This window comes from Mauremys reevesii, linkage group 3 (assembly GCF_016161935.1).
Source record: "Mauremys reevesii isolate NIE-2019 linkage group 3, ASM1616193v1, whole genome shotgun sequence".
In the NCBI taxonomy this organism is placed as follows: Eukaryota; Metazoa; Chordata; order Testudines; family Geoemydidae; genus Mauremys; species Mauremys reevesii.
In genome coordinates, this window is record NC_052625.1 from 7,710,185 (window position 1) to 7,724,291 (window position 14,107).

The 14,107-nt window shown below is 47.2% G+C and overlaps 1 protein-coding gene and 1 long non-coding RNA gene across 12 annotated transcripts in view; both read left to right on the plus strand.

The window, feature by feature from the left end:
- SHLD1 (shieldin complex subunit 1) overlaps positions 1 to 14,107 on the plus strand; it is a 74,009-nt gene that overhangs the window by 6,648 nt on the left and 53,254 nt on the right. For 6 of the 11 annotated variants that reach the window (XM_039528587.1, XM_039528585.1, XM_039528584.1 and 3 more), the window contains 2 exons: positions 167 to 291; positions 1,768 to 1,937. In XM_039528587.1, the coding sequence (XP_039384521.1) occupies positions 1,775 to 1,937 (163 nt within the window). In that variant the 5' untranslated portion in view covers positions 167 to 291; positions 1,768 to 1,774. Of the gene's footprint in view, positions 1 to 79; positions 102 to 166; positions 292 to 1,767; positions 1,938 to 14,107 lie in introns of those variants that run through there. The other 5 variants (XM_039528589.1, XM_039528591.1, XM_039528594.1 and 2 more) reach the window with 3 other exon arrangements.
- On the plus strand, positions 10,284 to 11,432 carry LOC120400181. Its single transcript, XR_005595580.1, has 2 exons — positions 10,284 to 10,337; positions 11,253 to 11,432. It is a non-coding gene; the product is annotated as an uncharacterized LOC120400181 (long non-coding RNA).

The window sequence follows — 14,107 nt, forward strand, 5'->3', positions numbered from 1 at the left end:
TAAATGTGCTGTTTTTATTTCCCAGGGAAGATCCACTCCTGTTTCTGTCCTGACAAACAGTGAGGAATGTGTTGACTTCAAGTGACACACACTTTTTGAAGGTCAGACCATTTTGGCAGAATGATCAGCTGATGCAAGGAATCTAATGACCTGTTTTTCATTCCAGAAGGCTGCAGCTGACGGACGTCCTAGAAGGGAAAGCTGCGTGACAGATGATCACAAACACTGGCAACCTGTTTACTTCTGGACATTGCTCAAAGGGTTACTCAGTCGGCAGTGATCCATTCACAGGTACAATGCAAATGAAATGATGTGTCCCCCTCTTGCGTATCTGCGAACTCACAGGTTCAGTCACACCATCACTTTTCCTCTGAGATCAGCCTCTCCACTGAAGGCCTGGGAGCAAGTTAACTGGAGACTGGCTGTACAGCTTCTAGAAATCCATTATGATGTTATAAGGATGTGGCCAACCACCACCTAGCTTGTGTGTTTTTCCCCTTTGGCCTCCCTGCCCTTTGTTTGCTGTGTCTTTATGCCTGTACAGCAACTAGACTGTTGAAAACTCTACTTGTAACTAATATGACTAGGATGGAGGATAGCTGAAGTGTGGTGCACGGCATGTGGTGCAGAGATGGAATTTTGGCCAGGGATTCCTAGGCATAGTTCCAGTGTTTTGACATGTAGCGCAGGAGTATTAATGTCCATGCCGAGCAGACACCCTCCTGTCCGCCAGCGAGCTGCAGCGCCTTCCGTTTATCTATGTAAGGAGAATGAAGGGATGAGCTGATCCAGCTGCTGCTAGAGGCCTCAATCTGGAAAAAGGACTCCAAACATGTCCTTAATTTTAACTACATGAGCAGTATAACTCAGGTCATGTGCTCAGTGTTTAGCACGTGCCTCAGTATTTTCCTGGACTCCATGTGTTTCCGGGGAGTCCAGGTATCTCAGCCTTGATGCTTAGACTTTGAAGTTATCCCTTCTGCCCAAGAACAGCAAAATCTACTTCTTTCATGCTACCTTCCTCTTCTGAGACCCACTCTCCCTTAGTTCAGTCAATGACTAAATGCTGAATCCAGTATTCTGTTGTGTGATGAAGAAGAGCATGACCAGACGAGCTCTTCGGAGTTTGCTTTCCTTTGGATTTTCATGCTACAAAATAGCATTTGGACACAAATCAGACATCAAGAATTAAAACACCAGTTGGAGAACACTTCTACCTCCCTGGTCACTCAATTACAGACCTAAGAGTCGCAATACTCCAACAAAAAAAACTTCAAAAACAGACTCCAACGAGAAAGTGCTGAATTGGAATTAATTTGCAAACTGGACACCATTAAATTAGGCTTGAATAAAGACTGGGAGTGGATGGGTCATTACACAAAGTAAAACTATTTCTCCATGCAAATTTTTCCCCTACTGTTACTCGCACCTTCTTGTCAACGGTTGGAAATGGGCCATCCTGATTATCACTACAAACGTTTTTTTTTCCTTCTGCTGATAATAGCCCACCTTAATTGGTTAGTCTCGTTATAGTTGGTATGGCAACACTCATTTTTTCATGTTCTCTGTGTATATATTTATCTTCCGACTGTATTTTCCACTGCATGCATCTGATGAAATGGGTTTTAGCCCACAAAAGCTTATGCCCAAATAAACTTCTTAGTCTCTAAGGTGCCACAAATACTCCTCGGTTTATTTGCTGATACAGACTAACACGGCTGTTACTCTGAAATTTGGATCTCAGTAACAGTTGTGTCTTCACTGCAGTGGGGCCATGGAGGGAGATGAAACCGCATCGAGCCACCCCTCAGAGGACAGCAGCATACTGGACCTTCCCTCTGCTTATGATATAACAAGCTTCCTGCCAGAACACAGCATTGGGACCAGTGACGAGCCTTGTAGTTCTATGGATACTTTTGCCTCATCAGCATGCTTAGGTAAAGACTAAACTAACAATGAATGTAAATATTCTCTCTCTCACACACACACACACACACACACACACACACACACACACACACACACACACACACACACTTTAGACAGACATGTCGGGTCAATATTTATTGCTTCGGGCAGAGTGTTGTTTGAATAGGCAGCAAGCAGCTTGCTGAAGTTCGAAGCAAGTGCATCTGTCTTAGTGCAAAGTGTGGCTTATTGGAAGTGCAGTATGGTTCTGTGCTTCCTAGTAAATACAAAGTGCGCTGTGGATTGCGGATACACGTGAGAGCAGTCGAGAGGGTTGCCGCTTTCTGGTGTCACTGTTCATGGACAGGGGCGGCTCTAGAAAAAGGCCCCCCCCAGGGCGCGTGTGCTGCGCCGCCGCCTTCTCGTCCCAGCGGGTCCCCCCTTCCCCGTTGGGCTTGAGCTCCAGCCGCAGGTCGGGTCACGGGACGGACGGGACGGCCTGCCGCAGGCATGACGGGCGAGCTCCACCGAGCCGCCGCGGGAAGCGGACCGGCGCGGGCACGGGCGCGGGCGGTTCCGGGGGCGGGGCTGGCTTGCTCTGCCTGCCTCATGCCTGCGCCTGGGCAGCCGAGCCCGGCGCCGCGCGCCCTCGCCCCTCATGCTGCGCGTCGGTCCGTCAGGTCGTCGTCCCGTGGACCTCCCTCCCTCGGCATGGCACCGAGCAGCCAGGTCCACCCCCCCCCCGCCCCCCCCTAGGCAGCCAGCCAGCCTGCTGGCTGGTGCCTTTGCTGGCCCCTGTTCATGGAGGAGGGAGTTACCTGAAGCCAACTAACAGAAACAATCCTAAAGCACTCGTAGGCATCAGGAAAAACATTGCTTTGTACAATTACAACCAGCAAGGAAACATCTACTCTGCAAATCCTTCTACCTTCCTTTCCCCCATCTGCAACATGTCCTTATTAAACCAGTGCAGGACAAGTGTTCTGTTTATAAAAGGTTATAGAAACAGGCAACTGAAAGGCTGGTTGTGCTGCATTCCTTGTGGATTAGTAATAAGCTTGCTGTAGGATCTGTTTATGCTCAGCAACTAGGAGACAAGGGTTAACTTTCTTGCCTTGTTTTGTTTCTTAGAGAGGGGGGATTTCTGCAAAAATGGTCAAGAAACTAAGCTTTGGGCCAGTTCCCACTTTCAAAGCTGCACTGTTGTATTTATCCACAAGGGAGATGAATTGAGGTTGTATCAATTTTAATTCTGGTATTTTCGAGCATGTGACTTTACAACCTGAAAGTTCATTTAATGTAACTGTTATGGATGTGATATGTATACAGGTATTGTTCTGCTCGTACTTTCTGAGAGCGACTCTGGCCAGTTTCCACTACCTTTGTGTGTTTGTAGGGATGAATTATTCTACAGTGGTCGGAGTGCCTTTGAGAGGGTGCATTAAAATACAATATTAATATAGTTACTGTAGGTGTCACTAGGTGGCTCTGTTACACGCAGTCTTCCAAGTTCTTAACAGGGGCTCAAATGTTCAGTCATGAGAAGAAAGGCTTTGTGGTGGTTTTGGTTATACAAGATTATGGGATTGGAGCTATGTGAGCAGCAGGAGAATTTGCTCTCTGCCTGGGGCACTGATTACCTTCAGCTCTTGAAGCCTGGTTGAAAATTTTCTGTCAAAGCTGTTTTTCAATGGGAAATTGGGTTTTGGCCTAAATTAAGTTTTCTACAAAAAGTGTCGGCTTTCCACAGAAAATTTAGACTTTTCATTAAAAAAACCCCAAATATCCAAAAGCCAAAAAGTTTTGATTTTGGCTGAACATTTTTATTTTGAAATACAGCCGTTGTGCCTTAATGGGAGTTGGTTGTACTTTTTGGGTATGTAATGTCCCATTCGCCTCTATGTGCCAGGCTACCCAAGGGACTAAATGTCTCATGATGCACTGTGGCTATGTGATTGCTGTGATGCACTGTGGTATCTCAGCAAGAAGGGAGAATGTGGTGCATCATGGGAGATGTAGTCCAGCCAGGGAGCCCAAGCCCATAAAGAAGAATGGTGTTATGAGGTACCTGAATTACGACTACCCTGAGGCAGCATGGCAACATTTCTGAATCAAAATTTTCAGTTCTCTCTTTATTATTTGGCTGAGAATTTTTGGTTTTCAGTTTTCTCGCTGAAAAGTTGGAATTTTCCACAGGGGAAAAAACCAACAAACTCATTTTTTGACTCACATAGACTATCCCCAGATTCGCCTCACTGATTTCTCCACCACTGCAAATCCAACTTGCCAGCCCCTGTCAATTGCTATGTTAGGGCGGAGGGGGAGCACTGATGTTAGAACAAGATGCTGGTGTCAGAAGAATGGGCAGTCATATGTTACATCATGTGATCCAGCCTGATGTTATTGATTCATGTGATCCAAGATCCCACTGCCCCCCCATCCCCTCCGACTTAAGTTTTGAGGGGAAGTTTGTGACGGGGGAATCACTTTACTTGTGAACTAAGTGGTGCTACTATGTTGTTTGCTACTTTTAAATATTTCCAGTTAAAATAATTTTGTTTGATCTAAGACCCACTAGCACAGTATTCCTTTGTGTGCAGCTTTTGCTGCTGCTGTCATCCTCATCAGGAGTGACTGCATAGACCAGGGGTCAGCAACCTTTCAGAAGTGCTGTGCCAAGTCTTCATTTATTCACTCTAATTTAAAGTTTCGCATGCCAGTAATACATTTTAACATTTTTAGAAGGTCTCTTTCTATAAGTCTATAATTACATACAACAACAGTTTAGTTATATAAGTAAATAAGGTTTTTAAAATGTTGAAGAAACTTCATTTAAAACTAATTAAAATGCTGAGCCCTCGGACCGGTGGCCAGGACCTGGGCAGTGTGAGTGCCACTAAAAATCAGCTCGCGTTCCGCCTTCGGCACCCATGCCATAGGTTGCCTACCCCTGGCATAGACAGTGCATTGGACATGGGGCAAAACTGGATATGGTTGTATTTAACCTTCGCTCCTTTCTGGAATTTTAAATCCAAACTGCATTGAACCCACCACTTTCATCACCTATTCAGTCCTGATGCACCGAGGGTTAAGAAGGTTTGTGGCAGTTGCATTAAAAAGCCTGGATTAAAATAAAACTAGGTGAGGTTGGGAAGTCATTTGCAAAGAGGTTTGCAAATATTTTTTTAAAAGAAAAAAATATTTCTTCTGTTTGTAGGCAAAGCTAGCAAAACCCCTGTGAAATTTCTGTTCACTCTGGAGATTTAAGTAGTTAAAAGGAGGTGTTTAACTCCTCTTCCTCATGTTCGCTGACACAAGATACACCTCTACCTCAATATAACGCTGTCCTCGGGAGCCAAAAAATCTTAGCGCGTGTACAAGGGTTAGCCGGGGCTCGACCCTCTCCGGGGCGGCGGGGAGCCACACCAGCTCACTGCAGAGTTAGTCTGGCCGCGGGGGTCTCCCTCGGCAGCCCTTGCTGTAACAGGACCAAATACTGTAAGCCCAGGCCCTGGGTCAGGGCAGGGCAACACTGGGTCAGGTGCTCAGGCCAGAGCTGAGCACTGGCACTATAAACAGTAGCAATAAGCCCAGGCCCTAGGTCAGGGCAGGGCAACAAATGCTGAGTCAGGAGCTCAGGCCCTCAGACAGGGCTGAGCGGTAAGTGCAAACGGTTGGGAGCCCAGGCCCTGGGTCAGGGTGGGGCAACAAGGAGTCAAAGGCTCAGGCCCTCAGGCAGGGCTGAGCAGTAGCGATAGGCCCCAGCCTCCTCAGGCCTGGGAGAGGGGGAGACGGCCACCCCGAGTTGGGTGGTAGCGGGGGGACGCAGGCCCTCCCACTCCTCTGCGTCCCAGCCCGGGGCCCTAACAGCGGCAGAAGACTTGCTGGTTAGTCAGTGGGGATCCTGGCCGCAACACACCGACGTCGGCTCTGGGTGTGCTGCAGCCAGACTAGGGTTGGCTGCCCCTGGGCTACTTCCAGACTCCCCCCCCGGGTAGTACCTGGGTCAGGGTGTTGTCCTCGGGGGGCGGGTCCCGCACCATAGGTTCCTCTGGGTAGTGGGCGAGCGCAGGGCAGGTCCGGCAGCTCCTCCGGGTAGCGAGCGCAGGGCAGGTCCGGCAGCTCCTCCGGGTAGCGAGCGCAGGGCAGGTCCGGCCAGCTGCCTTCGCCCACGGGGTTTTCCCAGTCGCGGGCTAGGCTGGAGACGTCTGGTCTCCCCGGCGGCTGGGGCCTTACTGAGCTCTGAGGGCCGGCCTTTATACTTTCAGGTCGCCGCCTGACCCTCTAAGGGGCGGGCTCAGAGCTCCCTAGCTCCGCCCACTCCGGACGAGCTCTTCCCCCTCCGGGGCAGCGGGGAGACACACCGGCTCACTACATCGCGTTATAGGTGAAACCACGTTATGTCGAACTAGCTTTGATCCACCGGAGTGCGCAGCCCCCTTTCCCCGCCCCCGGAGCACTGCTTTACCCCGTTGTATCCAAATTCCTGTTATATCAGGTTGTGTTATATTGTGGTAGAGGTGTACTTGCTTAAGGGCTGAGCAAACTACCATGGATGGTAACGTTTAGACATCAGCACCTCTACTGGTTGCTCACTATATTGCACAGACAGAGGATAAGCTCCCAAAGAACCTAGTCTACTGTGGTGTTACTAGCTTATGAGGTCTGGGCAGTTTCCTTCAGTTTCCAGTCTGACAATTCCAGGATTATGTCTCAAGTAAAATAGCATTCATCTGTGATAGGGATTCCAGCCATTGCTGTGTTTTGTCTGTTGAGAGCAGGAGCACTGGAGGAGGCTACGTGACCTAGTGGTTATAGTAGATTTGTCCAGTTGATATTCCTGTTCTAATTTGAGCCTTGATTAATTTCAGATCTTGGTAATTGTAAAGTGTCCACTTGTGCGTCATAGTGTCGTGATGTATTTCCTTGTTGCTAGTGAAAATATGCCAAATAAATCTCTTTTTCTTCTTTAGTAGAGGAATTCCTCTGACAATGTGATTGTCTGTCTAAAACAACCAAACCCCAGCCTATGTGTCACAGGTTTTCTGTAAGCCTTTATAGGTGTATCCACAAGTGCTGGGATTTGTGGGCAATCCCTGGGTGTGTGTATTGTAAGCTCTTTGCTCAGGTCCTATTCTTCTCCAGCAAGGATTGGTGCTATTTGAGTTAATTGTGTTGGTGATTAACATTGGGGTGTGGGAGGAACGTGTGATTACTCTGCAGTTCCGAGACTGGTTTGAGGAGCAAGGAGTTTACAGCTATTCAGCCAGCTATGACACATGAAAAAACAAAGACAAACTGCTCAAGCGTGAAATTTCATGTTGTGTTTTATGGCAGTAGAGGCCAGATCCTGCATCTTTGTTCATGTACAACACCCGCTGACTTCAATGGGCACTTCGGGTTTTGCAAAGAATGAAAGATCAAGCCCCAGATTCTTCTTCTTTTGTTCACATTACAGTTGCACTTAGAAGCCCTGACTAGAGCCAAACTGTGATGGACACTGACTACACAGAATAAGACAGCCCTGATCCGAAGAACTTGCAATCTAAACAAATACTTACTTGAGGGTAGTTTTCTATACAATTGCGTCTATATAAAACAATGCTGCTCCAAATATCCGAGTGCCTGCTGTATGGAACAGCATCAACATTTTACATGCACATTTACCTATGCACATCTATAAAATCATTAACGTCTTTTATTTTAAAAGGAGACGTCTGCTTTCTAATCTTGGTGGTTTAAGCTTACATAAGTCCTTTATAAATCAGCACTGCAAAAAAACAACCTGTGGCAGCAAGTCTCAGCGCCTGAGTCAACTGACTTGAGCTGTATACGTTTGTAGTACAACGGGGCTAAAAATAGCAGTACAGATGTTCCCGCTTAGCCTGGAGCCCACGCTCTGAGACCAATCCCCCTCGCTGGGTTTCATAGCCTGGGGTCCAGCTCAAGCAGGAACATCTACACTGCTATTTTCAGCCCTGAATTGGGGCTTCTTCCCCAATCTTCAACCCTGAGATTCTATGATTCTGTGACCATGACTCCACTGTGTTAGGTGCTGTACAAACACAGAACAAAAAAATGGTCCCTGCCCCAGTGAGCTTACAATCTAAGTATGAGACAAGAGACAACAGATGGACACAGCCAGAGAAATGGGGGAGCGGAAGGAAACAATTGGTCAGCATAATAAGCGGTGGTAGGACGCCAGCTGGTACGATTGAAGTTAGGAGCAGCGATTTGCTCTAAGCTATACTATAAAGCGTTTTGAGTTGGAGACCGGCTCCTATGGTTTAGGCAGTGGGAATGACGGGTAATTCTTGGAACTCTGTTTTAAATGCCAGTTGTAGTTTGACAAGGACAGTGGTCTCGCTCGCTAAATGTTAATTTTTCAGCACACAGAAGCAGAGCCAGCAGGATTCTCTGTCTCTCAGAACATAACTTTCTTAGTGGAGATGTAGATGGAGACAAAGTAATATTTTTCTGGCATTCCTCCTGTCCTGGATTGATATTGACCAGAAGGCATGTCATCGAGCCTTCAGGCATCCCGAATAAATATTTATGTATCCTTAGTGTAACCTAGGAACAATTAAAAGTGTGTATAACATAGGGAGGATATATCATTTTGTTGGAAGGGAAATGTAGTTGGGTAACTCCATTAGACTGTTGAATTAGCAAAACAGTGCTTCCAGTCACATGGAAACGCTAATAAACACTACATGTACGTGCGAATGAGCGTTCTCCTGCTGTAACAACGATACAGCATATCCAGCAGTAAGCTGAATTTTGTAATGAAGTAAAAGGGACATTGGCAGGTCAGAAAGAGCATATTTAAGCACACACTCAAAATTTCCTTGTTTATACAGCAATGGACCTTAGGATATTAAAGCTGATGAAAATTGTACTTTGCATCTTTTTTGCTTTTTTAAAAATATTTCTGCTTGGCTCAGAAAATAAAACAAAATGACTGTGTTTATAACATTCCTAATCTGCATTACTCACATCCTAGCACAACATTGCAGGGTTTGGGATGCTGGCTCTGTTGGGGACTGTTTTAAATCCAGGCAAATTGTTTTACCATTTCAAGTTTTTAAAACGGTCTTAAAATATTTAAACTCGTATTTCGATTTTGCTGACGTTTTTTCAACGAAACCTATATTCTGTTCCTTTATTTGCTGCTGCTGTCTGCATTATGGTAGCATCCAACATGTGTTAGGTGCTGTCCAGACACAGAGGAGGACGTGGATCTTGCCCTTAAGAGCCCTGCAGCCTTAAAAAATAAAGGGTGTGAGGAAGGAGATACAGCATCCAAGCCAAGGATCATGGGGAAAGTTGGCTTCTCTCTAAGGCTAAGATTTTGTCATGGCTATTTTTAGTAAAAGTCACAGACAGGTCACGGGCAATAAAGAAAAATTCACGGAAGCCCGTGGCCTGTTCCTGACTTTTACTAAAAATATCTATGATAAAATGGGAAGGGACCAGGCAGCTGCAGGGTGGCTGGAAGCTCTGGGGCCCCCACCACCCATGGCGGCTCAGAGCTCCAGAATCCCCCTGCCTCCAGCGACGGAGTGGAGCTGCAGGGTCCCCCTGCCTCCTTCTTAGTGGCAGGGAGCTGTAGGGCTCCCCCTGCCACCACCGCAGTGAGGAGCTGCAGGGCTCCCCCTGCCGCCCACGGTGGCCAGCAGCTGCAGGGGTCCCCCTGCTCCCCCATGGCAGTGGCTGGGGAGCTGTGGGGTACCCCTCCCTACCTGCGGTGGCTGAGAACCGTGGGGTACCCTGCTGCCCATGCCGACTGAGAGCTTGGGGGTCTGCTGCCTCAGGCGATGGGGGTTGTGGATTGCCACGTACACGCAGGGGCGAAAGAAAATGCAGGCCTGTTATTTACCAGGCTGCACGTGGCAATAGACTATATTGGTAAGGGATGCAAGGAGAATATGGGTCACAATGCAAACTGCAGACACACACACACAACTAAAGTTAATCAATTTAAAGTTTTATTGGGGATAATTACAAGGGGTAAGGGAGCAGCGTATGATTAGCTAATAGAGTTAATGAAACTTAAAACACACAATGACTAAAATATCTACTAACAGTATTTATAAACAAAGATGCAGCATTTAGTAATAACCGATACTTACAAACACAAACCAACGCATAACGACCGGCAAACGTAGAAACTCTGTTTGAAACACGTGAGCTGAGAGAGAGGCTTCGAGGTGATCAGGCTCGGTTACGGGTGTACACAGGATTCGTTTTTCTTTCTCCTCTCCCTGTCTGCACATGGCAGGCAGGCCTAAAGTACCAACTATGACATCATAGAAGTGTCATAGGGGACGGGGCCCAAAACCTGTTTGTGTTCGTTTCTGATTGGCACAAGCAAAGTTTACACCATGTAGGGGAGCAGGTGCCTTAAAGTCTGGCTTCGCCCCCAAAAGGTGAGGAAATGCATATTGTTTTAGAATGCGTTCAACACTGAATGACAAAAGAAGAGGCCAGGGCAATACCGGTATGGGCAAGTTTTACAGGATGCAGACAGGAACTCATCTCAACAGGGGTACCTTGCAGCTCCCTGCTACTGGAGATGGCAGGACCCTGCAACTCCCAGCCACCAGGGCTGAAGTCACAGAGGTCTTTGGAAGTCATGGATTCCGTGACTTCTGCGATCTCGGTGACAAAACTGTGGCCTGACTCATCTCTAATTCATTCTGTGGAGGGTTTATGAACATTGGTACAAGTGATGACTTTGGAGGGGTGGGGTGGGTAGGTAGGAAAAAGGGGAAAGGAAAGGAGACATTGTAGGGAAGAGATGATGTCAGTGGAGCAAGGGAGTAGGAGAGGAGGGAATTAGGAAGGGGAGGAAGAAGGGGGATGTTGGTGATGTGACCGGAGCAGAGTTCAGAGTCCAAAAGAGTCTTAAGGGCTGGATCATCATCTGGTTTAAATTTGGCGTCAAAGGAGCAGTGTAGTTGGACACCTGCTAAGGCTCTGACCCCAGGCACAGATGCACCCTGTGAGGTAAGGAGGCTGAGAATCTGAAAACTGTTCCTGGGAACAAGACCCTTCACAGGCTACCCCAGAAGCTTCCCTCCCTGCCCACCCACCCAGGGAATGTCTACACAGCCTGCGCCAGTCAGTCTCCAAACCAGGTCCACAGACTTGGGCTCATGTTACCACGCTGAAAATAGCTGTGTAGACAGCACTCTTCAGTTCCCTGCCTCTCCCTGCTCTGGTTTGCACTGGTTACGATATTTTTTTAAATTAGTATCTGAAATGAAACATGTCCGTATCGATGCATATTTATTCTGACTAGTCCCTAACTGTTCTGTTTACTGCTCTCTTTGCCTTTTAAGAGCCTCTTCCATCTTTTCCAGTAGAGCGATGTCATGTATGTGATGAGAAGAAATGGTTTGACATGCCGTCGTTTTTTCTCGTACTTGTGTTATGCATGCGTGCTGTTGTGGAATGTTGAACATTAAAGAAACGGGGTGCACTTTTAATATCAAGCCATTTGAGGCAGTGCTAGCACTTGAGAGGCCACTCAGAAGTTCATGGCAATATAAAATTCAATGTATTCATTCTTTATCCTGTACATTAAAGAAAAACCCAGCTTGGTTACCTAACTACCAGGAGAAATGGAACTTCTAGAACTCATTTTAACTCGCTGCATTCATTAAGGAGGAAGTGTAATGTCAAAGACCACAGGCTTTATATAAAAGCGCATTAGATGAGTCTGTACATACCCTGTAAGTCTAAAACAGGTTTTCTCCAGTCATGTTATCCACGCAGAGCCAAAGTTTAGCTAAAATAGGAGGCCTACTTACATGCACGGTTGCCACAGTTCCATGCAGAGCTTAGATGTGCAAATGGGAATTTAGAAGCCGAAATGCCCATGCATATGCACAATCATTGTTACTGTGTGCAAATATATATACATATATATAGATGTATATATACATCTATATACATATAGATGTGTATATATAAAATTTTGCACATTTTATTAATGCAAAAATTAATAAAAAATAATAATCAGAATATCTGCCTGCCACGCATGTTCAGATGTTTGGCTTGATCGGGAAGGATTTATATACATACACTTTGTACTTTTTTTTTTTTTTTCATAAGAGAATTCCTAAGAGTCCCACTGAAATAACCCAGTATCTGATGTTAGCGTTTAGAATACTAAGGAATAGTAGTTTGATATCTGCTGCCCTCTAGTGATCAATATTACTGACTTCTGATATATTAGAAATGTATCGAATGGAGGTACAATTAAACTTCAGGTAGTGGTGGTAGTGGAGGAAAATTAGCATCTATACGTTTCTGCCACAAGCCCCAGGTCCTCAGCTGTTGCAAATCTGTGGAGCTCAACTGATTTCAGTAGAGCTACATCAGTTTACTCCAGCTGAAGATCCTGATCTGGAAATGTTGCCAAAGGAGACTTGATTGTTCACTGCTTAGCTTATAGTGTGTGGTTTTCTACATAATGTTCCTGCCAAATGCCGGTGAAGTATTTTTGTGGTTTTTGGAATAGAGTTTTAGTCTGTGTCTACATTACAGCCGTGTCAGCAGATCCAGTGAGAACAACAATGCTTTTTTAGAACAATGCTTTAGAACCTGTAGCCCGTGGACCCCGGGGTCCGCAGACTGTCCCTAAGATTTCCAAAGGAGTCCCCATCTCCATTCAAAACTTTTTAGGGTTGAAAACCACTGCTATAGAGCTTGATTATGTTGTTTGAGCGTAGACATGATTGTACCTACCCCTGAACTGGGCCAAGCCTTTGAATACGAAGAATGTCTTGTGATTAGCGTTGTTGTAAGGCCTTTCATTACTGGGATTTGCTGATTTTTTATTTTTATTTTTATTTTTTGTCTGAAAAATTCTGGGATTTGAAAAAGCTAGGATTTGGGCAGGGCCGCCCGGGGGGGGGCAAGAGGGGCAATTTGCCCCAGGCCCCGGGTCCCGCCGGGGCCCCCACGGAAGTTTTTGGGACCCCTGGAGTGGGGTCCTTCACTCGCTCTGGGGGGCCCGGAAAACTCTTGCGGGGCCGGGGCCCCTGGAGCTTCTTCCGCTCCCGGTCTTCGCCGCCGGACCCCCGCGGCGAATTACGCGAAGTGGGACCCGCTGCCGAAATGCAGCGGGTCTTGGCGGCGTAATAATTGGCGGGGCCCCTTCCGTTCCGGGACCTGCCCCCGAAGTGCCCCGAAGACCCACGGCGGGGGCCCCCGCCACTGAATTACCACTGAAGACCCAGCTGCACTTCGGTGGCGGGTCCCGCTTTGGCAGCAGGGCGCCCCTGCCACGGGTCTTCGGGGCACTTTGGAGGCGGGTCCCGGAGCGGAAGGGGCCCCGCCGCTGAATTACCGCCGAAGCGGGGGCCCCCCGGCGCTGAAGACCCCAGGCCCCCGGAATCCTCTGGGCGGCCCTGGATTTGGGTTTCACTGTTTCCCCCCCACCCCCCTCCAGATTTTGTTTTTTTTTTGGTAATGGGGAATTTTTTACGGGCGAAGCAAATGGAGCTGTGCTGCAGGGGGTCAGCAAGGGGCTGTCTGGCTGAGGGGCAGCTTTCTGTTCCGCTCCTGAGCATAGCCCCATCCACTTTCTCTGCACCATAGGGGGGGAGACAGGAAAGGAGCCTTTTCCTGGCAGCCAAAACCGCCCAACTGCAGCAGCAGCAGGCCTGCAGGGAGAAGACGACTTCCTCCGCCGCAATATTGCAGGTTACACTCCCCTGCCCCCTGGGCCCACCCGCTGCATCCTAGGAGTACCAGGCACTCCTTCCCCTTCGCCCCACCTGCTACCCTTCATTTTCTGTTTATTTTTTTTCCACCCATTTTAAAAATTGGGGACTGCAATTGTAGGTCCTTGTGTTGTTGTAAGTGGGTTCTCTGACACAGTCGTAGTGGAGCTGGGAGCATGGACTCTAATCTGGCAATTGCTATGTTCCATAGCAGTACAGACTGGATCAGACCCAAGGTCCATCTAGTCCAGGGGTTGGCAACCTTTCAGAAGTGCTGTGCCGAGTCTTCATTTATTCACTCTAATTTAAGGTTTCGCATGCCAGTAATACATTTTAACGTTTTTAGAAGGTCTCTTTCTATAAGTCTATAATATATAACTAAACTATTGTTGTATGTAAAGTAAATAAGGCTTTTAAAATGTTTAAGAAGCTTCATTTAAAATTAAATTAAAATGCAGAGCCCC